General features: G+C 40.5%; 1 protein-coding gene across 3 annotated transcripts in view; it reads right to left on the reverse strand.

The window, feature by feature from the left end:
• Positions 1–3,380: 3,380 nt before the first annotated feature.
• Positions 3,381–25,809, reverse strand: part of zeb2b (zinc finger E-box binding homeobox 2b) — a 67,241-nt gene continuing 44,812 nt past the window's right edge. The window contains exons 3-10 of one of the 3 annotated variants that reach the window (XM_055213576.2): positions 21,564–21,827; positions 16,872–16,940; positions 14,976–15,170; positions 14,070–14,284; positions 11,981–12,089; positions 9,679–11,678; positions 8,059–8,239; positions 3,381–5,115 (exon numbers count right to left, since the gene is read on the reverse strand). In XM_055213576.2, coding sequence (XP_055069551.2) covers positions 4,535–5,115; positions 8,059–8,239; positions 9,679–11,678; positions 11,981–12,089; positions 14,070–14,284; positions 14,976–15,170; positions 16,872–16,940; positions 21,564–21,827 — 3,614 coding nt within the window. In that variant the 3' untranslated portion in view covers positions 3,381–4,534. Of the gene's footprint in view, positions 5,116–8,058; positions 8,240–9,678; positions 11,679–11,980; positions 12,090–14,069; positions 14,285–14,975; positions 15,171–16,871; positions 16,941–21,563; positions 21,831–25,809 lie in introns of all 3 variants that reach the window. The other 2 variants (XM_073870639.1, XM_073870640.1) reach the window with 2 other exon arrangements.

Raw genomic sequence — 25,809 nt, forward strand, 5'->3', positions numbered from 1 at the left:
CTTATATATGAGCAAATATATAAAGCAAAAAAATGCTTAAATAATGTGTAATTAAATAAATATTACAGCTGAGAATATAAGTCCTAATACTTGAATTGATCAGAGTTTATTCACGTATAAAAGCTCAGTAAAGGCTTTGAATTAAAATGAGTGTATATTTTACCGCTGTAATCCGAGTGATGAATGACATTACCCATAAATTGTTTTTTTCCATCTCTTTTTCCTTGGATTCTTTATTTTTTATGTGATATTAAGACATGTAATTAACATGAAGCACATTAAAGGGGCTCTTAACTATAATTTGCAGTTCATGAACTGTTTTTAAAAATTACACTTAATATAATTAACTTCTGTCATTAAGGCCTAATCCCCAGCGGCTGTGTGTAAATGCTTCGCCTTAAAAAATTACATATAGTAGAAAGAAATGAAAAGAGATTTACTGCAGATCTCTGTGTCCACACAGAGTTTAAAACATATTAGACTGACATCAGATACAACACAATATAAACTATACCCACAAACACACACACACACACACACACACACACACACACACACACACACACACACACACACACACACACACACACACACACACGTGCGCGCGCGCGCACATGCACACACAATTTGTCAGTGCATATATAAGTATTGGAATGTGTACTTTAAATGTAAATAAATAAGATTAAAGATTAAATCACTGACTGTTCTCATGACAGACAGCTGTGAGGTCACATGAGATGGTGCTTTGGGGAGTTATGACATTTTATAAAAATACATTCATTTTACATAATTATATATTAGAAAAATTAGGCTACTAACCAACAGCACTAAACTATATCATTTAATATGTTATGTTAATTCAAATTCAAAAAGTCACTTTGGATAAAAGCATCTGGCAAATGCATAAATGTAATGTAAATGTGTGTGTGTTTGTGTGTGTGTGTGTGTGTGTGTGTGTGTGTGTGTGTAATATAAATGTGTGTGTGTGTAATGTAAACAGATACAGTATGATTATAACCTGTATGACACGATCACAGCTTTGCTCCACTGGATACACATAATGAAGGATGTTCCTGATGTCCAGCTGAGAACCTGCAGTCAGAGTCATGAGAAGACATCTAATCAGTGTTCAGATACACACACGCGCGCACACACCCAAACACACCCAAACACACACATTCACAGTGTGTACAGCGATCTTTGTGAGGACACTCATAGATGTAATGCAATCCCCTCCCCAACCATCAAACAGGATTCCTAACCCTAACCATTATTGAAACCCAATCCAAACCCTACCCCTAAACCCAAGTCTTTACCCTCAAACACACACACACACACACACACACACACACACACACACACACACACACACACACACACACACACACACACACACAGATTTGTACAGCCAGCAAATGATTAAAATCAGTCAAAAAGTTTGGACAGTAGTGTGATTCCAGCAAGACTTGGGAACAAGAGATGTTTGAGTCTTGTTGATCGGCTGTGTGTCAGAATTATTTTTACAATAGTTCATTTATAAACACTATCAAATATAATGTGGTCTATTTTGATTATTTATGCTACAATACATTTATACTTATTTATCAAAGTTTATTACATGATTAAGTGCTATAATTGGCTCCCCAGTGCTTCTATCAACCTAGAAAATGTGATAAAGATCAACCCAGTAACTTAGTTTTGGCAAACCATTCTCTACAAGCATGTAAAAAAGTTAATTGAAATTCGGCTCCCCTTGTGATGTCATAAGGGGATCTAATAATACAGCCTCTTAATCTGCACTATTCAACTATGCCACTGCCTTTAGTGCAGAGATCAGCTCATTTGCATTTTAAAGGACACACTTAAAAACAGCACATTTTTGCTCACACCTTTATAGTGGCAATTTTAACATCTTATATTAAATTATCTATAATGTTTTGGGCTAGAACATCTCACACAAACTCTTGGGACACCAACAATTTATTTAACATTTTAAAAAAGTCTTGTGAAATGTCCCTTTAAAACTATTTCACATTTTAAAATAGTGGACATGACAGTATTTGAGTATTTTGTGTAAGCACCTGTGATCTTCAGCTCTACTGTTCAAACTCTCAAACATCATCATGAGCTTCTCATCTGTGCTGGACAGCTGATGATTTACTTCACTCTTGAATAAAAATAAAAAATATTAATATATTAGTTTTTGTAAATATTTATGAATATACCATTTATATTTGTGTACTAAAATCATTTAAATTATTTTTACACATGTTTTTTTATAAATTGTATTGATATATATTTTAGTAAAGGGGTCCCTTGCTATAGGTTCATTATATGTGAGTTTAAAAACCCAGACCTAAGGCAATATATAAATATTGGTGCTGGTTTACACAGAAAACATAAATCCTCATGCACAAATGTTTATTCTTGTAGCTGTGCTTTCTTAGTGATGTTAGATTCTGGTTTTGAAATATTACATTTCTTTATTTAAAAACTGAAATGATTATCTACGTGAAAATGGGTGAACACAAAAAATCACAATGGCACACATTCAAATCAACTAAATAATGAATGTAGATTTTAATTTGAATATTTTATTATATCTTCTGCAATCTAACACAATGGGTAATTACAGTGCAAACGCTTCATTGGCTAAGTAGGTTGTTTTATTTTATTATATTTTGTAAAGGCTTTAAGGTTTGTAAATATACAGAAATATTCACTGGAGTTAAAAGGGTGACAACTAGCCCCAGTCTCCAGATGCATTTGTTACACGTCAATCAAAAGTATAAACATTCAAAAGGGAAAGTTTTAATATTTGATGTATTTATATATTTTTTTAGTTGAGCACAATTTAATTCTGCTCCTGTGATAATTGTGGTTTTTTTATTTCATGCTTTGGCAACATTGTAACAAACAGTGAATAGAGTTTAAAGTGTAGATGTATCATCAGTTGATCAGGTAAGGAGATATAGAGACGATCTTCTGTGTGAAAATATTTGATCTGTCTTTCATATGCATATGCTGTAAGAACTGAAGACACATTAAGCTTCACTGTCCTCTCTCTCTCTCTCTTTCTCTCTCTCTCTCTCTCTCTCTCTCTCTCTGTGGCTTTGTTCGACAGGTTCTTTGCTCTTTATTTGAAGAGTTCATTGAAAACCTGCTCAGTCTTTATCGACTGTGAAGTTGTTGAATATCTAATGATGAAGGCTGTGAATCACCTCTGAAAGGTGAAATTTCTGCCGCTTTGAGACAGAAGATTATAATGATGTGTGTGTGTGTGTGTGTGTGTGTGTGTCCTCTAAAACAAAAACACATGACTATATGGAGGACCTGCGATACATCAAACGGTCACACACGCTTACGTTCACACAGTGGCGTTCTTGGAAAAAACTTCTTTAATTTGGCTACTTTTATTTGAGCATGGTCATTTCCAAGAGAAATTACAAATGAAAAAATCCATAATACTCTTACAAAGACATATTATTTTCAGGAAAGGTTGTCGTGTCTCGTCCGTTACGCTATCTTACATTGAACTCAACTGTCCCCGTTCCGCTTTAAACATCAAAGCGGATGTTAATTTTTTACGTCGTTCAGTTGAAAATACAGTGATCTTACAATATCGTATCAAAATTTCCAAATTTTGGAATTTCCAGTCACTGGAAAATAAAAGAACAGAAAAACAAATCATTTGCATTTCACAATTAAGGTAAACACAATAAATGCTCTCATTAACTTCATGTTCCATTTTACTAAAATAGATCTATTTATTGAGAACTATAATACTGTACTGTACAGTATGAAATAAATAAAATCAGGAGATACAAAAATGGGCCACATAAATAAGATGTTCTTTAAATCTACAAATAAAAAGATGCGGTTCTGGTTTGGTGTAATACTGAGAAGAAGAAAATTGCACAAACATCATTGTAAACTAAAGAGCTGCTTGGCCAAGAGAGAGAGAGAACGAGCTGAACGGGGTCGGCACTTCAGAAACGTGCTGAATAACAGGTTTGTCTATAAGGCAACGACCTTACAAAGGCTTCATCTGACCCCTCGCCTGTTTCTTTGCTCGTTCTCTCTTCAGCAGTCTCTTTAAGACTTCATATCATCCAAACAAACCAAATACTGTCACGTTCCTTCACATAAATTAGGCCTTAAAGTGTGTGTCAGTGTGTGTGTGTGTGTGTGTGTGTATCAGTATATGTGTGGTAAGGGCAGAAACACTGAGCATTAAATACTGACGGCTCACAGCCCGTGAGCTGCAGATTCTTTTTTAACACTGTACTGTATAATAAATATACATCGGCAAATAGTTTTCTTATTTTCGTAGTGATTATAGAAGCAGAGTGCAATTATTGTACAAGTTACTAGTTTGTGCTATAAATACTATGGAACACAGGATTTTAAGATGGTAGCACCACACATTTTTTTTAGGCCATAATACTGTACAATTTTTTAAAATTTCATTATTTATTTTCCTCTTTTCATTTTTGCATAATGCAGCTTCTCGCACCCCTGAACGAAAACATCGCTAAACCGCGATGTCCTCCGCGACGTCCTCGTGATCCGATTTGAATTCGGCTTTCCCGTCCACGGAGCTCTCGTCCATGGACTGCTCGCAGTTCTCCTCGTCGTCCCTCATCGTGTCACCGTCCGTGTCCATGCTTTTGTTCTCGCTCTCCTCCTCCTCCTCTTCGAACTCCTCGTCCCGCCGTCGCCCCATCTTGGCGAACGTTCCCTCCACGTCCTTCAAGCGTTCTCGTATGCTCCCGTTCAGTCCGTCTCTGAGGATGGGCTCTCTCTCCGGGTGCTCCGGGTATCCGGACGGAGCCATGCCCTGCAGGTACGCCCGGTTCAGCAGCAGCTCCGTGGGCTCCAGGTGTCCCTTTTCCCGCGCCTCCCGCTCCGCCGCCTCTCGCTCCTCGGCTTCTCTCTTGCAGTAGGAGTATCTGTGGTTCATGTGCTGCGAGTACGAGCCGGAATGCGAGAAGCGTTTGCCGCATTTGTCGCACTGGTAGGGCTTTTCTCCCGAGTGCAGGCGACTGTGTTCGATCAAGTGGTGCTTGTGTTTGAAGGCCTTCTTGCAGATCTGACACTGGTGCGGCCGTTTACCTGCGGAAACACAAGACAACAGTGGAGACGCCGTGAGCGAGCGCTGCGGTTCACATTAAGCATCACAGATTTTACAAGCAAAATAAACTTTTAATAAAGACAGTTCGGATGAAAAAACAAGCGGAAATAATCTAATACGCTGGAGTGTTGTGTGTGTGTTTGTCTTTCTTCTCTGGCTGCAGTTCTGCTCGGTGTGCCGTCTGTGCGAGCGTTTGTGTATTTACTTTGTAACATTCCCTCACAGAAGTGAAGCGTGAAGCGGTGAGCCAGCATCGCAACAACGCTGCAACACAAATAAACCGTCGCAAACTAAACAAACACACAGAGCTGTTGCGCAGGGACAAACAAATAAAGAGTGAGATTGAGCGAGGGTTTCCTGCAGCGTAACTCTTTTGTAAAGAGACTGAGACTGTTGCGATCTGCATTACTCATGACGCAACACGCTCGTGTCCAGAAGAAGATCCGACACAGTGAGGACTAATGAAAAGACACAGAGAGAGAGAGAGAGAGACGGTAAAGTAGAAAGTAAAAGAATAAAAAATGAACAGAAGAGAAGAGAAGAAGTTTGAGGTATAAATGAAGTATAGCTCAGTGCTAGGGTGTTGTGTTAGCTGTGCAAAAGGTCAAGGGTTCGATCCCAGGACTACACATACTGTACCGATGAAAATGTATAGCTTTGTAATGCACTGTAAGTCACTTTGGATAAAAGCGTCAATTACATAAATGTAAAACAAAAAACTGACAAAACACCCCAGAAATTTGAATGAGGGGCAAAATGGTTGAAATCAGATCTTGTTTCACCATCCATGAGCTTTACTGAAAACAACCCCAATAACATACAGTCACAAACATTTTCCTGTTCAGTGTTTTCAGCATTATAAGTTGTGTATTTTATATTAATATGACTTAACATCCAGAAAATCTAAAAGTTACATATTGTACCTTTAAATGATTATTTAAACTTCAGTTGCAAAAACAATATTAAAGTTTCATGTTCTATAAATCAGTTCAAACGTTCAGTTTCAAATAATTAATTTAATGGACTGAATAAAATTATTCATTTCATGATCGTTCAAAACCTTTGGGGAATTTGTTTATAGCCATTTCTGCATGAAATAATTACATAAACATGATTCAAGTAAATCTGGGAATAATTAATGTCTATCACTGTGTAGTAAAATCATTCAGGAAAAATGTATATTTTACTTTCTGAATTAAACTTTAAATTATATTTACTTGGCAACTAAGACAATACAATGTTGAATGGTCTCTCAGTCACTTAGGATAAAAGTGTCTGCTAATAAAAAAAACTAACAGCGATGGCCAAATAATTAATCTGGGAAAAATAAATCCACATTTTAAACCAGATGCATAAAATACATAAATATTGAGATATTAGATAAGATTGAAAATGATGTGATTGTCTGATTGTTACTGCCCAACACTAATCTGAACTTTACTGTTATTCTGCAAACACACAGCTGCAGCTGAGAGAGAGAGAGAGAGAGAGAGAGAGAGAGAGAGAGAGAGCGAGAGAGAGAGAGAGAGAGAGAGAGAGAGAGAGAGAGAGAGAGGGGGGGGGGATTAAGTTCATTCCAGTCTGTATGTCGTGATGCAATCAGGAGAAAGATAAAGTGTGTGTTTGTGTGTGTGTGTGTGTGTGTGTGAGTGTGTGTGTGTGTGTGTGTGTGTGTGTGTGTGTGTGTGTGTGTGTGTACGTTTGTGCATGTGCATGTGTGTGTGTGCATCCGTGTGTGTGCGCAGTTGTGCATGTGTGTGTGTGGGTGAGAGATCTTCATCACATTTAATCTATCCACATGATTTACAGATGTTTTGTAACACAGCGAGTGATTTTTTTGGGGGTGAATTTAAATCCAGCTCATGATTTTTCTGTTGTAAATTAAATTTAACATCCGCAAGTCAAAATGTCAATTCTGTTCACATAAACTTTATCATATACCGATTTAAACTGGCACACATGTATAAAACAATTTATACTGTAAGATGAAGATTTATTAATATTTATATTACTTCATATTAGAGAAGCACCGATATATCGGCCAATAATCGGTATCAGCCGATAAAAGGTTTTTTTTACATTATCGGCCGATAGTTTAAAAACAGACGATAGTCATGGCAGATATATCCTGTCAATCAAAAGAGAACAAGAAAATGCTATGAATTTGAGATATTTGTATAGAAAATGTAAAGAAACATCACTAGTTTAATGTTCAATATTAATTCTCATTATATATAACATTAGAAAAATTTTATTTTTAGAATTTAGTTAATGCAAGTTAATATAACCACCAAACTATCTGTCGATATCAGTCTGAATAATCAGCTATCAGTATCGGTGGAAGATTTAATATCGGTTTATCTCTACTTAATATATATTTTCTATATAAAATGAGAAGATCTTTGACTTTCAAAGACTTAACATTCAGTTAACATCTATATAATTTCATTTCACACCTTATTTGCATTTTTACAAAATATACTTTTACCTTACCATATTTTACAATTTATATAATTTACGGTTGCATTTTATTACTGGTAAAGGGAGCAATTATGACAAATGTCAAGTAAGTCTGAATTCTCTTGGAGGATTATTGTGATATTAACTGTTCACACAATAAAAAAAAATTGTGTGTCTAAAAAAGCTAAATCTTCAGTCATTCGGTGTTCGGGGATATGACATAGGTTTATATCAGTTGTGTTTTTAATATCAGTATAACATCAGTGCTGTGTCTTTTTATATGAATTAAGTTTACTGACTGTCAACAGGAGAGAAAGTCAAAAAGAGGAGAGAAGTCAAAATTATTAAAGAAAGAGAGAGAAAGAGAGAGAGACAGCAGCAGTGTGAATATCTGACGCGAATTAGACAGACAGTTATTCAATGATGGTGTCTAGAACAGTATACATATACATATATATATATACCTGTGTGCTCATATTTGTGTCTGAGGAGGGAACTGCTCTTCTGGAATGTTTTGTCGCAAAGGTCACACGCGTACATACCACTTTCTGTCTTCTTAATCTTCTTCCTGGACAGACAGGCCTCGGGGTCGGCCATATCATCTAGACTGCTCAGATAATCTGCCGTCCCGTCGAGAAGTTCAGTCTGGAAAGAGAGACCATCAGCATTACTTTAGATCAGACAACATTAACAACACAACTACACTTTACATGTGTTTGATCTATACTGCATTATTATTGTTATGTTGATATTTAATAAAACATTTTAAACACCATTAAAACAGGATCGATAGTTTTACTGTTTGTTACAAAATAGCAGATTATTTTCCCACTGATTGCAAGCATAAACATTTTATTCGCCGCATGCCGTGCTCTGAAATACCAAACTAAGCTTATATTGCAAATGTTGGATTAGCTCATAAACGGGAACTTGCTTATTATAAATTTCACTATATTTTCGACTTTTTAGGCAATTTAAATGCTCTGCTAAAAGAAAAGCCGTTTCTGGGATCAAAAGAATTAAACATTAAAATATTTGTGCGCTGAAAAGACGTGTAAAGGCAGGATATTGCAAATGAGGCCTTTCTCTCTGAGGTTTCTTAATCACACCTTATTCCATATATTTGCATTCAAATTTGGTTTAATTTCATACATGAAAGGGTGTTAGCGCAGTATTTATCTGAGCAGAGATTACCCCGATAGGCTTAAACTTAAATTAATGGGGAAAAAATATTATTACATTAGAAGCTAATAACAATACGAGGAGAGGCACGGCGGGGCATATTGCCACAGTCCTCTAATTTCAAGCGGTAATGATTAAATCAAGAGGGGCGCGAAACGGCCGAAACGGCAGCGACGATGCCCTCATTAAGGACAGTGAGGGCTCTGGACTGACAATACTTCGACGCAGTCTCTTTTAAGAAACCTCTACGCTATCGTTCCGCAATCAATTTAAGCTAAATGCCCTTAGCTGTATTTTTAAAATCTAATTTAATAACTTAGAATAGGAAACATTATTAATACTTTTTATCAGAATGGTTTCCCCGATGTTAAACAGCCTTCAGCGCCGAGATGTAATGAACATGGGGAGTGTGCATTATTAATCTTAATGCTCAAACTCATTTCAGCTTTTCTTGCTGTAGAAATCTAGAAAAAAGAGGAGCAGAAAAAAAGACGAGGGCATGGAAATAAAGAGAAATGTCTCAAGCTCACTGACTCGTAATCCTTTTCTCGCACCTGAGACAGGAAAGAGGACGGCAGCACCGCAGGCGAACGTACACGAGCACTCATGAGCACTCGGAGCACCTGCCACTTTGAATCTGTTTCCTGCTCTCAGTCGAGGGCTGGCAACAGAACGCTTGGCACTATATCAGAGCCGGTGTACGGCACTAGAGGCAATGACGTCTGCTGCAGGTTTGCTCTCATCAGTCACCGGGCTTGAGGTGAACTCTCCTCTCCCACTCTGAGTGGCTTTTAATTAGTGTCTCAAAGTAGCCGAGCTGCGCTCGCAACCCACCCACCAGAGGGCTAGAAGAAAGACACACAAGGCCTGAGGCTTTTAAAAAGAACGAGACGGTTATTTACCTGGAACCCTGGTTTCCGATGGTACTTTCTCCTCTGCTGCATCTCGGCGAAGCTGGCCGCCCCCGCTGCGTATGTGTAGGCCATGTGTGGCAAAAAGCTTATCTGGTCGAGGCTGGGGTAAGGTCTAAGTCCCGGGAGACTGGCTTGCACCGGGGGCATGAACGTAGGGGGTGGAAATGCGCTTTGGGGCGGCAGGGAGGTGTACATGGGCTTGGCAGCGAAAGGGTTCAGACCGAACATGGGGCTAGAGCTTTTCTCCAGATTGTTGTTTGCATTGGGGCTGCCAAACTCCTTCTTGGAGAAATAAGCCAAGTTGAGCGGCTCGTCCGCGTGCTCGCGGGGCGTCGTGACGTGGTTGTGGTCAACGGGGGTGCTGTTGAGCTTGGGTCTGCTCTTCACAGTCAATATATGCTTTGGCTCCTTCATGAGCTTTGGCAACGAGAGGTCCAGCGGTTCGCCCTGCAGGTCCTCAGAGGTGAAACTGTTGGGTGTGTAAGAACTAGTGTGAGAGTTTTTGGAGGAGGCAGACGACAGGTTAAGAGGAGATGGCGTGTTGCTTCTCGAGTGGTCCAGCTTCTCTCCCAGTGGCTTGTGGTGAGAGAAATGGGGTGTTTTGGAAAGCCTGAGTGGGGTATCACAGTTGTTGATGTTGTTATGAAGCTCGGGGACGGAGGGGGACGTGATTCGGTCGGCACTTTTGACCAGGGACATAGGGGACCGCATGCCTGAAAAGTCTTTAGTGGGCGTGTGAGCGGAGATCACGTGACCCCGCTCCACAAGGTTCATGTCTAACGGAGGAGTCCTGGAATTGGCGTACTGAAAGACTTTCCTTTGTTCGAACCACTCTTTCACAAACTCCTGAGGAAGGCCGACTGCTATGGAGATTTTCAGTAGCTCTTCTGAGTTGGGCTCCATGTTCATGGCGAAATAAGCTTTGAGCACTGACATGTGGTCCTTGTACGGACTGATGGGGCCGTTGACGCCCTTCTCAGGGATGACGGAAGGGTGCAAGAGGCCGTGTTTCTCTCCGAACAAGCCGCTTTTGTTGGTCATGGCATTCTGAGCGGGTTGAAGCACCGCCTTGATCTCCTCGTTCATCTTGCAAAGGTAACGCTCATGCTGGTGCAGGGGAATGGGACCAGGGAAAGTCTCTTTGCAGTACTGACAGGAGAAAGGTGTAAACATTAGGTTACTATTCTCGTGGGGTTTCTCCTCTGTACCTATATCAAGCATGTGATTTGCCTTCTCTTTCTTGATATTGCTAATTTGTCTTTTAGAGTCTGTGGTCAAGCTCTGAAGGCAGGCTTTGGCTTCGTTGACTTTCTCTAGCGTGTAATCTATGATGCTTTTGGTTGCACCGTTGTGATTGATGAGCGGAAGAGTATTCTGGGGTCCAGTGGGTGACGTGAGCCCCTGCTTCTGTTCCTCTATGTGGGTACCCAACTCCTTCATGTAAGCCTTCAACTTGGAGATCTCCTCTGGCTTGTAGTCCATCTTTTGTCGACAAACGGTGTTGTCCACGATCTGCAGGACCTTCTGCACCTCACTAAAGTTGTTTCCCAGTGACGGGTATCCCAGCATCTGCCCTTCCATAGCCATACCCAAATGCTGAAGGGGACTCTGGGAGTTTTGAATGCCCAGCGGGCTGCCTCCCCTCACGCCGCCGTTCAGGAACGGGCTGCTTGTACCGTATCCGTGAGAAGCCATCATCAGCTTATAGTCGTTGAAGTCCAGTGGTTCAGATTTGATATTGAGGTGGTTCGAGTGGTCCTGCAGGCCGAGAGGTTTGCCGTTCTCCAGTTTGTGTCGGAGTTGTGATATCGCAGCGTTTGTGGGGGAGGAAGACGCAGAGGTCGGAGATGAACCCGTCTTTATGTTGTTCCTCACCCTGCCGTTGATGGCGATCAGTCCGATGCACTTCTTACTGCTTATGTGCGAACTGTATGACCCCGAGTGAGAAAATCTCTTCTTACAGTTTGGACATTCATATGGCTTCTCACCTAGAATTGAGAGATAATTTATGATTAAGAACCTCATCAATTGTGCATTTTTGCAAAGCAGCTACATAGAAAAGACTTTTACAGAAAAAATATGCTTTTATTTTTTTCCAGTGCATAAAGTTTTAGCTCAGTCTATTTTATGAAAAGCCAAATTTTTTTTGATTTGCATGATAAATATATAACAGAAAACAATGCTTATTTTATATCACAAACCTTAAAATATTTGTCTATGGAATTATGATTTAAAAGGGATTTTCTCAATGCTAAATAACATAGTGAGTAATGAAAGGAAAGTGACGTACCACTGTGTATCCGCAGGTGCTCCTTGAGATGATGTTTATATTTGAAGGCCTTTCCACATTCAGTGCATTTGAACTTGCGGTTTCCAGAACTCTGGTTTAGGATCTGATGCTGTGGAGGAGAAAATATTCACATGAACAAACACACATAACAGGAAAGATTTAAGCAAATGATTTTATGACAGGCCAAATGCAACCTTGCTTGGTTTGGGTGCATTTAAACAGTGATAATAAGCCAACATTTACCATTCAGAAACACTGCACAGGCAGCTAGTTTTTTCTTCATTAAGCAGTCAGAAATGTCCCACTTTTCCTAATGTAGGATAAACGTTCAAAACGAATCCAGCATATTTAAGCAACACGTCCTTCAGATACCTGAGCAAACGGTTCATTACGCGAAAAGGTGGGTTCGCATAAATATTGCAATTTCATAATTGGACTCAAATGCGCAAACTGTTTAAAGTCTTCAAACGTCTCTTTAATAAGCCGTGAACACGGCTTGTAGGCAGGCACTTCATTTGCTGTTCAAAGGTAGAACATGAGAACTGCGCCCCTCGCATTTGCAATTCAAAGCAGAGCCTCGAAAATCAAAATATAATAACAATAACAACAACAACAATATGGGCGTCGGTGCAGAGAAGCAGAGAGCGCACCAGGCGAGCACAATTAATTCAGAGTGGGAGGTGAGCATGTCGAACGGGCAGAGAAACACAAAAGGCCTGTGAGCGCCGCCCATGATCGGCTCCGACAACTGGTGGTGAAGAGAGTGAGCGAGAGAGACAAGAGAGAGAGAGAGAGAGAGAGAGAGAGAGAGGCCCGCATTCCGCTGGAGACAGATGGCATAAAGCGCGGGACACACAGAGAGGATTGTTCAAACAGCGGCAACCTTCAAACATCAAGCGGGGAGCGAGCGGCCCACGGCGGGAGGGACCCGACCATTCGCTCATATGCTGCCGAGCCGCATAAACAAACAGCAACAGCTGCTTTCTGCCCCCCCACCCTCCCTCTGAGGAGGGAGGCAGGTTTGGTCCCAACGCGCCACCCTCGATATGTCACCCCGCCGTCCTAATTGTGACTGGCAGCGGGGAGAGGATAGGGACCCGTCCGCCCGACATGATGCTTTTACACAGTGTCAAGCACGGTGTGGGCGGGGCCTTTGATTGGCTATTTGCATATGTTTAGGCTTAGCAGGTAAAAATGAGCTTGGGCTCACAAAGACACATAGAGCGCTCTATTTCCGTCTCCTGCACGTTTGGACAATCACGATCTGATTTCGAGTTTTTAACAGAATCAAGCACAGAAACGAAGAGCAACAAATAGGAAGTAATTTGTGGATTAGGGAGGTCACGGGTGCAGAATGGGCCATCTGTTCATGTTTTGAGCGGCCCGTGGCATCAGGTGAAGAAGTTGGCAGCTCTTTGCGTATCGAATCATTCTGTTCTCGTCACAGCGTCGTGTCTGAGAGATAAAGAGCTGCAGTATCTCATCTCACACGACCTCGGGAGTCATCCTGATCCTGAGCCGAGATGCTGCGATAAGTGGTTTTGTCTCCGGAGAGACCGTCGATTCATTGTATTGTACTTCATCAGTCAGGAGAGAGACTCTACCTGTTTGTTGAGGGAATTGCACTCTACTGTATTTGGATACGACGGCCCATTTAACGCGTGTAAATAACGGCACAACAGACTGTTAAGAGACAAACGTCAAGCTCTCGACGTACCCGAATCATTTACGCAAATGGAAATTGCGATGCGTTACTCTGTCACCACGGACAAACTGATTTTTAGAGAACATAAAAAAGAAAACCTAAAGAGCGGATACGATTTCTAAATTGGAAATTAACATAGCCATTGGATCGTGAATATAAGACTGCAGTATCATATCAGAGGAGGCCATCAAAAAACCATTTAGACCTCAATTAAAGCTATAACCATTAAAAGATCTGCATCTTCAAAATGCCATGAAAAATTAATAATGATTGCCAATCAAAACGATATCTTTTCTCCAAGGGAATACAGCACATTAGACATATACAGTAGAGCGCCGGGAGAGAAATATAGATAGAGAGAGAGAGAGAGGAAATGCAGCTCACCTGATCTCGTCCTGGCTTGTGTGTGGCCATATGTCTCTCCAGCTGAGTGCGGTAAGCAAACGTGTAGCTGCACAGAGGGCAGGCGAAGTTCTCCTCGTTCTTCTCGTGCCGGTACTTGATGTGCTCCTTTAGGGAAGTCAAGCGTTTGTAGCCTCGGTCGCAGTAGGGGCAGGTCAACAGTTGGGCAAAAGCATCTGGAGTTCCAGGTGGCAGGTCTGCGGCAGAGGGAGAAGCAGAGAGGTCAGCAAAGCGACGGCTGAGAGCGGGCACTGTGCCCGGCGTGGTATGAGGAGGTATCTGTACAATCTGCTCCACTGTGTGCCATCATCGAGGTTGGCATCAGCGCTCGTAAGCGCTCACGCCAATGCATTCGAGAGCGTGCTCTCAAATTGACGTTTGACGAGTTTTGCTCGGGGGGCTTTGTTGGTGATGAAAGAAATATAACGGGATTTATAAGCTATTTTAAACTGTAGCCACTGGTGGATCAAGACCAGACCAGAGCGAAACAGAACATGTAAACCAGGCTCTCAAAAATACATTAAAATATGAAAAATCAGCTTAAAGTAGTAACGTTTGGTCATGTCTGCATGATAAGTGATGTCGAGAAACTTTTTAAAATTGTATTGGAATAAATGGCTATTTCATTGGCTAAAAGCAACTCTGGCAGCATTTGAAGCCAGTTGTGGTTATAATCGCTCCCAATGGTTCTCGCATGTCTAATCTTTCACACATTCTTCATCAGAGAGGTATGCACTGTAATGTCCTCAGCTCCTCCTCCACTAGAGAAATTTAGAGTTTCTAATTTCACCACGCAGACAGCTGCACCTCGCTCTAAAGGTAAACACTCGGGCAGCCGGCCAATCAGACGACAGCAACAGCTGCCCATGTTAGCGACGGCATTCTCACCGTTCTCCTCATGTCCGTTGGCTTCGGGCGTGGCTAGGCGGGATCGGGAAAGCTCCTCGGGTGCTTCGGGGTAGATGATGGCCGTATCGCCCCTCTGGAGGTATTCTGCGATACTGACCACGTGACTTTCGCTTTCCACCAGTTTACGCTTCCCGAAGAAATCCTCGAACTCAGGAACGCAATGCACACCCTTCACTAGAGAAAGAGAGAGAGATTAAATAAGACCTGGACCCCTTCTAGCATGTGAAAAATATGGTGCATTGGAAGGTGACGGAAACATGTAGCAACAGCTGTGATAAAAAGAACGCAGGAACATTAGAGAAACGTTCTGGGAAGGATACGTCTAAATTACTGCCTTATCTAGCCACCTAATGGCCACTAAAATAAGAAATATGACTTAATCTAGCTGGAGAACCATTCGAATCATGGAAAAGCTTTTAACAATAAACCCTTTTTCTACTTTTAACCGTATTAGAGGCAGTCAGACAAGGAGGAAATGATGCTTGCCGTAACCCCGACATCACTTCCTAGTTCTCTTGACCAGACGATAATTCCATTACACCTTAGATCAATTTTGACATGAACATGCATCATGATTGGTTTGTGCATTTTTTTTTCTGTTTAATATGTGATATACATGAATTACATACAAAAGAAAAATCTATTTTTTTTAATTTAATTTCTTAGATGCAATTTCACGTCACCTCAAGAGTTTTAGATAAAATCTCAGCAATGTCTGCAATCAAAAGATTTTTAATACGTTTGCATCAGATCCACTTAAGATTCATTGAGACACCCAGTGCAGAAGCTTAAACCTCCCCTGATCTTTTAAAAATACCAATCTCTAAGTAATAAAGTAATTTCTTTTAAAGAAAAATGCATTTACAAAATTATTTTCTAATACTAAATCTTTAAAAGAGCAGAAGGTGTGAATTCCAGCACAATGTTTGCGTATGCAGTTGTTGTATAACGTACAAGTTTATTATCTAACAGCCGTCTCCGTTTCTAATTCATCAAGTGACAAGTGAAATATTCCGGAGGAGGAACCGAGCGTGTTTGACTTCACTTTTATAAGCTAGCTTTTAATTAGAACGAGCTTGTGTAAGGTATAAACACTGTAGTCAGGTTTGTCTGACAGTAAACATTTTATCGTCTCATTTGTGCAAAGGTCGAGCCGCTGGGCTGCGTCGCTGTCAAAAATGTCTTGAAAATGTCAGAGAGCCGGCAGCCCTTTAACATTATTTAACACGGCGAACGGCTTGGCTCTCATTACTGTACCTGCCTCACAAACCAACACGTTCGACTCCTCGCTCCTGTGGGTTTCGCGGCGTACATGATCTAAACAAATCGAGTTTACGTGCAAATTAGATTTCGGGCTGAAATGTGATTTGGGGGAGGTAGATCTCACAGAAGATGGTCTAAAGTCAAGGATCTAATGTTTCACTTCTCCTGTTGCTCAAAGAGCCCAGCTGCAGAGGAACGTCGTGGGCTGCACAGCGGAGACGAGCTGTTTATCTCTGGAGTGCGCGTCTAACATTAGAAAGCTTTATTAAAACTACACACCCTCACAGAGAGAGAGAGAGAAAAAAGGCCTTTCCTTCTCAACGACATAGTCTTTTTACCGTGGTAAAATCAATGGCCAGGCACTAAAACCTCATCAGAATGACACAAAGCAAACATAATCTACGTCGAGTTTGTGATCTGACCATCAGTAGTAAATATTTCCATGTACAACTCAAAAAGAAACTGTACCGCTCATTAACATCTAGTTTACATGCTAAACCTCTCTAAGATGCCACTAACTTTGTCAATTCCAGCGACTAGATTTAATGAATGGCAAGGTTCATTAACTTTATTAAAAATGTCAAGCAAATAAAGTAGACGCACGTGACTGACCTGAACCGTTCCCGACTGATGGCAAATTGGCATCAGGCCCCATGCTGTCATAGTCACCCTTCAGATCATCTGTGAATGAGACAGAAAGACAGATAGACGGATAGACAGAGAGAAAGAAAAAGAGAGAGAGAGAGAGGTGAGTCTAATGATGCACACACAGTTGGATTGAAAACATGTTGTTCTGCATCTTGTTTATAATGACAACAATCACACAAAGCGAAGGAAAGAGTCAAGTGCACTGAGAAACAAACTACAGCAAACTCAAAGATCAGGGCAAGAATGTTCAGACCACCTGAACAAGCAAACAAGTTGCATGTCAAACTTACGGTCAAAATGATCCTGGGTTTCCTCATGCTGCCTTGCGTGCAAATTTATTCACGCTGCAAGTTTAGCATGAAAACCATGGCCCAAATTTTCACCTGAAATAGGGAACCAATCACAGAACGGGGAGGGGGCAGCAAGACGATGACGACGTTTACGTGACACAACGACTGGCTATGAGCTACATACATATGCATTTGATAGGCATTCGTAGGGCCCAATAAACAGCTCTAGGCATTCGTAAACCACGCCTCACATACGAGAAAATGAACATGTGGTTCCCAGACCACGTCTCATTCTCTATGAGATAAAATCGGAATATTGCAAATATTCAATATCGCAAATAAAGCTGCGATTTCATCAAGTGAGTCGTGAGAACAGAATCGTCACTTCCTACAAAACTGCCGCAAAACATCAGTAAGTGAAGCCACTGTATAAAATCCTTTTCACGCATAATTAAAGCAACACTAAAGAGTTTTTGCTCTTTGCTCCCCCTACAGGTCGTAAATAATTTAGCCTACTGCAGCAAAGCTGGCTCTGATTGGATTGTAGGTCTGCCGTATAGCAAGTTTTGTAGTTTTCACTCGAATTACAGGACCGCGATCCGACGGTTAGAAACTTCTTTAGTGCGGTTTTGGCCGTTCACCCTGTTTCGAGTGGATGAATGACAGAAACTTTTTTGAAAATGTTATTTTAAGGTAAAAAAACTCTTTAGTGTTGCTTTAAGTATTTGTGCTTCATGCTTTCGGAGGAAAATTCCTGCTGTTTGAGAATGACATCAAGTAAGATAATTTGACTTATTTCTTATTTCAGATAAGTCATGCAATGAAATTGGTCTGCTGGTTAGTCCAGTTATGCCGTCCATCGCACAAACTTTTTTGTTGCGAATCTAGGGATTTATTCAATTAAATTGTTTCCATTGTAGTTTCTTTTCTTATCGGATAAGAACTTTATTCAACTTAATTAAGCAAATTAAATATCTTTTAAATATCGGAATATTTTTAGAATTAAGGCGCATCTTTCCATCCAGTGTTTTTTTAGCAATATCCCAAAAAAATGTGCATAAAAATAGTTGGATAAAAATATAGCTACTCTTGTTACATGTCTTTAATTCTGCTGTGAGATTGGACTTTGTACCTCGTTGTTTATACTACATCAGTATAAAACTATAACTGAACATCCTCGAACATCCTGCTCTCTCTCTCTCTCTCTCTCTCTCTCTCTCTCTTACACACACAAAGTATTCGAGTGCTGATCTAGTTGTGCTTTTGTCTCAGACAGATAAATCAGTTTTGAGGTGGTGGATACGTAAACAGAGCTCTGAAGAGATTCATGTCGAGTCTCTTTCACCTCATGATTTCACTCCATTCACTCAGTTTACTTTCAAAACACAGCCCGTCAGCTCGCTCTCTGAAAACATACGGCTCCTGTCTGAACCGAACCACTCTCTGAGGACCCAAAGAAAGTAAAACAGTGAGACAAGAGCAGCAAGACGGGCAGGTGATTCATTTAAAGTCTCTATCACCGATAACACACTGGTGAAGGACATTACAGGATACGAGAATGAGTCAAGGACGACAACAGCACAGAAAACTGAGCGACTGGAGCAAACAGACAAGAAAGAGAGCACCAGAGAGTGGGCTGGGCTGATCTCAGGACAGAGTTATGTGCTGAGGTACCAATACAGACAGTCAGGCACCAAACGCGTGAAAAAAGTCTTAAATGCTGAAGAAGAGTGCCCACAAGTTTGAAGAAAGAGTAAAAGAGAGAGAGAGAGAGAGAGAGAGAGAGAGAGAGAGACCAGCAAAAACACAGTTGAGGTTTTTATCACACACACACACACACGCTGAAGAATTGCAACAGAGAAATCACAGACATTCTGGCTCCACAAAGTTTTATCAAATTAAAAGAATGTTCTGGGTTCAGTATAAGTTAAACTCTATCAACAACATTTCTGCATAATGCTGATTACAGAAAATAATTTCAACCCGACCGTTAGTTTGGAAAAATGTGGTTACAGTAAAGAAGTTACGATGCACGCAAAATGAAATATAAAACTTGTTAAAAGTGGTTTCAATTTGAAATTGAGATCCCTGTGCTTTCTGTATTCTGTTGGGCAAAATAGTTTTGAATGCAAGAACTTTTCATGTGTGATCGGTTCTTAACGTTTTTGTGTAAAATCGTAAAATGCGTAAAAAAATAGTAGGATGATGGCCAAGTTCTCATCAGCAATGCATCATTCTCAAATAGTAAGTGATCGACCATCATTACATTATTAGAAATTTATAATAAAAATATTCAAATATAAAAAGGGATCGAGAGCATAAAGGGCCGTTCACATTATAACGTTAACTATAACAATAACTATATTAGCATCCACACCACCAGACGATAACGTAATTTTATGCTAATTCGCCTGTAATTTACCTTCAATGGCATAACTAATATTGCATACATACTTGTAATTGTTCACATTAAATGTATAAATATGCTATTGTTTTTTCTCTAAACAGTGAATCTAATTTGTGTAATCGAATTACCTTTTGGTGTAATAGTTATTGTAGTAGAATAAAAATACTATAAAGTCATTTTATGAGCAGCGCCACAGTGCCATTTCAAATGTGCGCACTTTAGATTCAAGTAGATTTGATTGGCTGTCATTGGTTTATCATTTACCGGTAGAAAACAGTAATCCCAAGAATATCGCTCATCGTATTTTTATCATTCTAGTTGTGGTGTGAACTCCGCTATTCTCTTCAAAATAAAATGATTTTTAAAACTATTTTTTATAGTTATCGTTATGTTAACGGCCCTTTAGTAGAGTCAATTTGATGACTTGTGACTACGTTTTTTGTTTGATTTCAAACAGTTGGGGTCATGAAAGGGGTCCTAGGTTCAAAACATTGGACTAAAGCAACAACGCTTGGAATTTCCAAACTGCAGCGACTGACTGTAAATAATGAATCCAGACGCTCTCCTGCAGTAATATCAGGCTTCATGATATTCCTCCTCATGCCGACTCGAGCGCTTCTCGCTAAACGTGCAGGAAGATTTTTTTTTGGGGGGGGGGGTGCAGTATTAAATTTTTAGACTCCTGAACGCCCTCTCTCTTTCTCGGCTCTGTGCACAGCTAGTTCATTAGCACAAATGAATAGTGAAGAACTGCTCATTTAGATGGCCTGTCTTCCATGGTCTCTCACTCTGCTATGTTTCTGTCATATGCTTCCAAGAATCATTGACTCTTATTACACATGTAAATGGCTATCATAAAAATAAAAATTTCATTTAAGATTCTTAATGACTTGAGCAGCAGCCTGGCCTCCCTTAATGATTACCTCGCTCCCTCATTAAGAGTATTTATCTCCCCGCGCCTCTGACTGCGCCTCCCGCACCAATGACGCTTGCAGGAGGAGAAACCGGGAGCCGGGAGTTTACATGGATTCGCGTACGGCGTTCTGCTATTACTGCAATTACAGACGATGCTCGACCAAACCAACAGAATTTCGCCTCGGCCGATTACGAGAGGTAGAAACTGGTGTTGTGTGCTAACTAAAGAGGAAAATTACACTTTAGTTGAGAAGAGTCGGGGAGAGGGGTGTGTCTATGAAATGAGGTGCACGCATCGGAAAGGTAAGGGTGTGGCTGAGAGTAGAGGGGATGTTTAAATGATCACAATCTTGCTTGTTGCTGTGTTTAATTGCCAAATCTTCCCAACATGGGTGTATAAACGCACTTCTCCTAGTAGCAAACTGAAAATTCCAATTTAATGGAAGAAACCATGAGACAAGCGAAATGGGTGTGTCTGAGAGGAAGGTGTATCTGAGCGAAAAGGGGGGCGTGTCTAAAAAGAGAGGTGTTTGTCTAAGACTAGGGGGCGTGTCTAAGAGGAGGAATCTGCCTACAAGAAGGGGACATTTCTGAGAGGCAAGAACGGTCTGTCTTAGGAAATAGGGTGTGTCTGAAAGAAAGGTGGTTTGTCTAAGAGAAGGGGGCGTGTCAGAAAAAAGTGGGGTGTGTCTAAAGGAAGGGGTGTGTCCAAGAGGAGGAATCTGCCCACAGGAAGGGGACATTTCAGAGAGGCAAGTGTGGTTTGTCTAAGTGAAGGGGCCATGTCTGAAAGGAGTTGGTGTGTGTCTGAGAGGAGTGGGTGTGTCTAAGAGAAGGGGGCGTGTCCGAGAGGAGGAGTCTCCCTACGAGAAGCAGGAGCAGTCTATCTAAGTAAAAGGGGCGTGTCTAAGAGGAGTGGGGTTTGTCTAAAAGAAGGAGGCATATCTGAGAGGAGATTATCTAAAAGAGAAAGAGGTGTGTCTGAGAGAAGAGTAAAGGGGTGTGTCCTAAAGAGACGTGTCATTGAAAAAGGACAGTACTCACCAGTGCCATCGATTGAAGTGCTCAGCAAGTCACTGTCATGCCAAACATTCTCTATTCCACTATCCTTCATGTCATCTTCCTCATCCACAGTCTTCCTCAGTAGCGTGTGATCCAGGGTGGGGGAGGGCGGAGCTACAGACTCATGATTGACGAGGCTAACGGGACTCCCCGCACCGTTGAGAAGGCCGTCCTCCTCCGACACCAGGAGTCTGTCGTCATCTTCCGTCTCCGAGCCGGTCTCTACAACGTTCTCATAGTCCACCACTGCAGAACACAACAGAGACGATCAATATTAAAGACATCTAATACACACAAGTTCACTATTAATCTGACACTCTACGTTAACAACTGACTCATGCATCTATCTTTAAATCTGTCAGGAGAAACATCTGCATTAATATCGGGAGGCATCATATTCCATAAACAGAAAGCAGGCTCTGGTTTCGTTCGGATATCGTTCGGCTTTCGATGGGGCGAGCGTTGCCACCCCACACCACGCGCAGCAAAGTCTATCTTAACATTCCCCTGTGGACAAAAAGATTACACTAGGCATATCTGTTCCTAACATGATCTTTGACTAATCCACTGGTCTGCACTTGCCTCCTGAACAACTGCACAACAGGTGCAAATTAAAATGAAAACAGCGTGTGTGTGAGCGTATGTGACCTGGGCTGAATACCAATTGACAGGGGAAACAAAACCTTTTCAAGAGGTGTGACCACAAGGGTTTAGGCAAGTTCAGACTGAGTAATGCTCTCGGTGAAAGAAAGAGGAAAAGAAAAATGGGGGGGGGGATAAGAATAGAAAAGCCACAAGAATAAGTGAGACATTCAGACATGATGTGAGGTTCACATATACCTTCAGCACAGCACATTAAAACTTAAAAAGTCCCACGATACCCCCCACGCCTGGGCTCGACATTTCTACACACGTCACATCGCTGAGAATTAACACTTAGAAAGTCCAAGCGGCGCTCGAGTTTCCAAAGCAGAGATTTTGTTTAAAATAACCTTTTAAAAATAACATGAAACTTAAACTGTTATAAACCGGAAAGATTCAGTTAATAGACAAATATATGCAACACTTTATGCTCTCGCTCTCCGTGTGATACAATATTATATTTCTTAAGCATTGCATCAAAAACAGCACGCAGTAGATGTTTACAAAACTTAGAATAAGAATGAAAGTTTGTGATGTAGGTAAAGCTGGAAACAGGACAAAGAGACTTCAGGAGATGAAGTTAGAGAAAGATGAAGAGAGAAAGAGAGAGAGAGCTTTCACAAAGTGAAATCTTGTAAAGTTAAAAATAAAATCCATCAACTTTGCGCTGTAAGATTTGAAAAGGCCGATAAATAATGATGGGTTGGGCCGAACTTCAGACGGAGTAAAAATTCAAGAGCGAGCGCATTGTTTGGCTGACAGACAGCCTATCACGCGCCGGTATTGTGCTCTTCAACACAATAATTCCAACCTGCTAATGTCACCGCTGCCATTACAGTGATTTCTCACCTCATCTCTAATCAGTCTTTTGTGTTTCTGGAGCGCAGACACAATGAAGCGATAATGTTTACTTGCTGGCTAAGTTGGGCTCTGAAGACACGCTCTATTCGTCGGCGTCTTCGGCGAGTGTCAAAGGGAACAAAGGCGATTACGGCTGCCATTCTCGCAGCGATGCTACCTGCTACTCTGCTTTTGATTTCAAACAAATTAAAGGAACATCTCTCACTCCCATGCCACAGATAATTAAAATGACATTCCTAATTGCCCCAGTCAACGCTAATGCCGGGCTTAACCTACGCGTCTCCGGCAGACGGGCCTGTCATATCCACGCCCGCTAATCGCAGGGGCTGTGCAAGATGGTATTGATTCCTATGCTCGGTTTCTCAACGCACAACACAGATTTAGATGACTATGATTGAGAGAAAGTCATTTAGAGATTTGCAATTGTGATTTATTTTAAGACAGAAAAGGGCTTTAAAGAACTATAAAATAAAATAAAAAAGAGGTCTGGAGTTTTAAGTCAGTGAACTGAGTCGAAGTCCATTTAGGGTTTTCCGGTTCTCGGTTCGGGTTCATTTAGGGTTCATAAAGAGAAGCTATTAAAACACATGCCTTGTATTCCAACCTAACTTTCTGTTTAATGTTAACACCAATATAAAACAAAAAACACTCACCATATGATTTTATGAGATTTTAAAAATGCAACTATTATACTTTTTTATTTAAAAAAGTATTATAAATAATCAAGCATATAAACAGTAAGTACTGTTTCTTCCTTTGACCTCTGACTGCAGATATAATCCTGTAATCCACACAATTCAGAGGCGTTCCTCTGAGAAATTCCCAGAATACTCCAGGGTTTGGTCCTTACACACCATCACACAAATGCAACCTGAGGGCTTCACAGCACATACACACACTGCACTGCGGTCCAGTACAGTAACACAACTCTGTATATGTGTGTAAAACACTGCAGACACACACACACACACACACAGTGATGGGCACGCACACAGTTATTTTCTGGTCTATATATCATAACGAAATTTGGTGAGCTCTGTGACAACGTATTTGCTAGAATAAAATTGGCCAAGTAAGTGCGCGATTCTCGTGATGTTTTTGTATTGTGTGCAATTGTGAGTGATTTGAGGACAATCACACTTAATGCATCCTTTAAAATAGGCCGAATGAAGGACATGAAATGAAGGATGCCATCGAAGCATCCTTTGAACTGAGACGTTCGTCGACAATGCATGATGACATGGCAGTCGAGATTTGCAACCTTCCTACACTGTAAAAACCTCCTTGTTGCACATAAATGTTTAAGTCTAAACTAATTTAATTAATTAATTAATTAAGTCATTTCAACTTTCTTAACTAGTGAGGAGTTGGTATATATATATTTAAAAAAAATAATGGACTTAAAGAGGGCATCTTATTTTTTAAGATGTCAAATAAATCTTTCGTGTCCCTAGAGTATGTGAAGTTTAAGCTCAAAATACCATATAGATCATTTGAAGAGTTTCGTTGCAAAACGAGATTAACATTTTTGTCAAAACATGTTTATTATTATGTTATCATGTTATTATTTTGTTTTATGGTGCTACTTAGCTGTATTTTTTTAAGTTATGAAGGTTTAAATCAAAACAAACCAACTGGAGTTAAATTGATATTAATTGGAATGCACAACCAAAAAAACAAGATTTTTGAAAAATGAAAAAAAAATGTTATCTTGTTTTGCAACGAAACTCTTAATTTATTATAACATGTTAAAATTGCCACAATTGAGCAAAATGATCAATATTGGGGTGTGTCCTTTTAAATGCAAGTGAGCTGATGTAATGCAAACACTGATCACCATAATGATGGTTTGTTGAAAATAAAAATCAATTGTGCCGTCAATTATTTTCTCTCTCTGCACTAAATGGCAGTGCAGTGGTTGGATAGTGCAGATTAAGGGGCGGTATTATTAATATCCCCTTCTGACATCACAAGGGGTGACAAATGTCAATGAGCTATTTTTTCACATGCTTGCAGAGAATGGTTTACCAAAACTAAGTGACTGGATTGATCTTTTTTACATTTTCTAGTTTGATAGAAGCACTGGGGACCCAATTATAGCACTTAAACATGGAAAAAGACAGATTTTTATGTGTCACCTTTAATTTCTTACAACTATTTTTAAGTTGTTTAAACTTAAAAATTTAAGTGCAACAAGGAGTTTTTGCAGTGTAGGACGCGTCATTGAGTTTGAGAAACACCCACAGTATACAGTATAATAAAAAACACATTTTGCATACCATTAATCTCATAACTGACTAAAAGAATAATCGAGATATTAAGAAGAATGTGACTTTAACAACTTTATGAATAACTTCATCTAAATGCATGTAAAGTTTGATTTTGGTTTCTATAAAACTGTAAGGTTGATGTGGGGTTTCTAGGGTGCACATCTTAAAAAAACAACACAGACAGACAGAGAGAGAGAGGGGGAAGATGAACAGAGGGTGGTGTGGTGGAGGGAGAGGACAGAAGGGTAACAGCCCCGAGCAAACAAAAGAGTAAAGCAGCTCAAAGGCCAATGAATGGAGAGAACTCAGTGATGTGTAAACCAACTCCTGCCTGGATGTGTGTATGAGAGAAAGTGTGTGAGACGGGTGTGTGTGTGTGTGTGTGGGACAGGATGAACATGTGTTTTATGTGTGTTTATCAGGAAGGGGGTGGTTATGTTCAATCACTCGCGGCA

This window comes from Misgurnus anguillicaudatus, chromosome 8 (genome assembly GCF_027580225.2).
Source record: "Misgurnus anguillicaudatus chromosome 8, ASM2758022v2, whole genome shotgun sequence".
In the NCBI taxonomy this organism is placed as follows: Eukaryota; Metazoa; Chordata; class Actinopteri; order Cypriniformes; family Cobitidae; genus Misgurnus; species Misgurnus anguillicaudatus.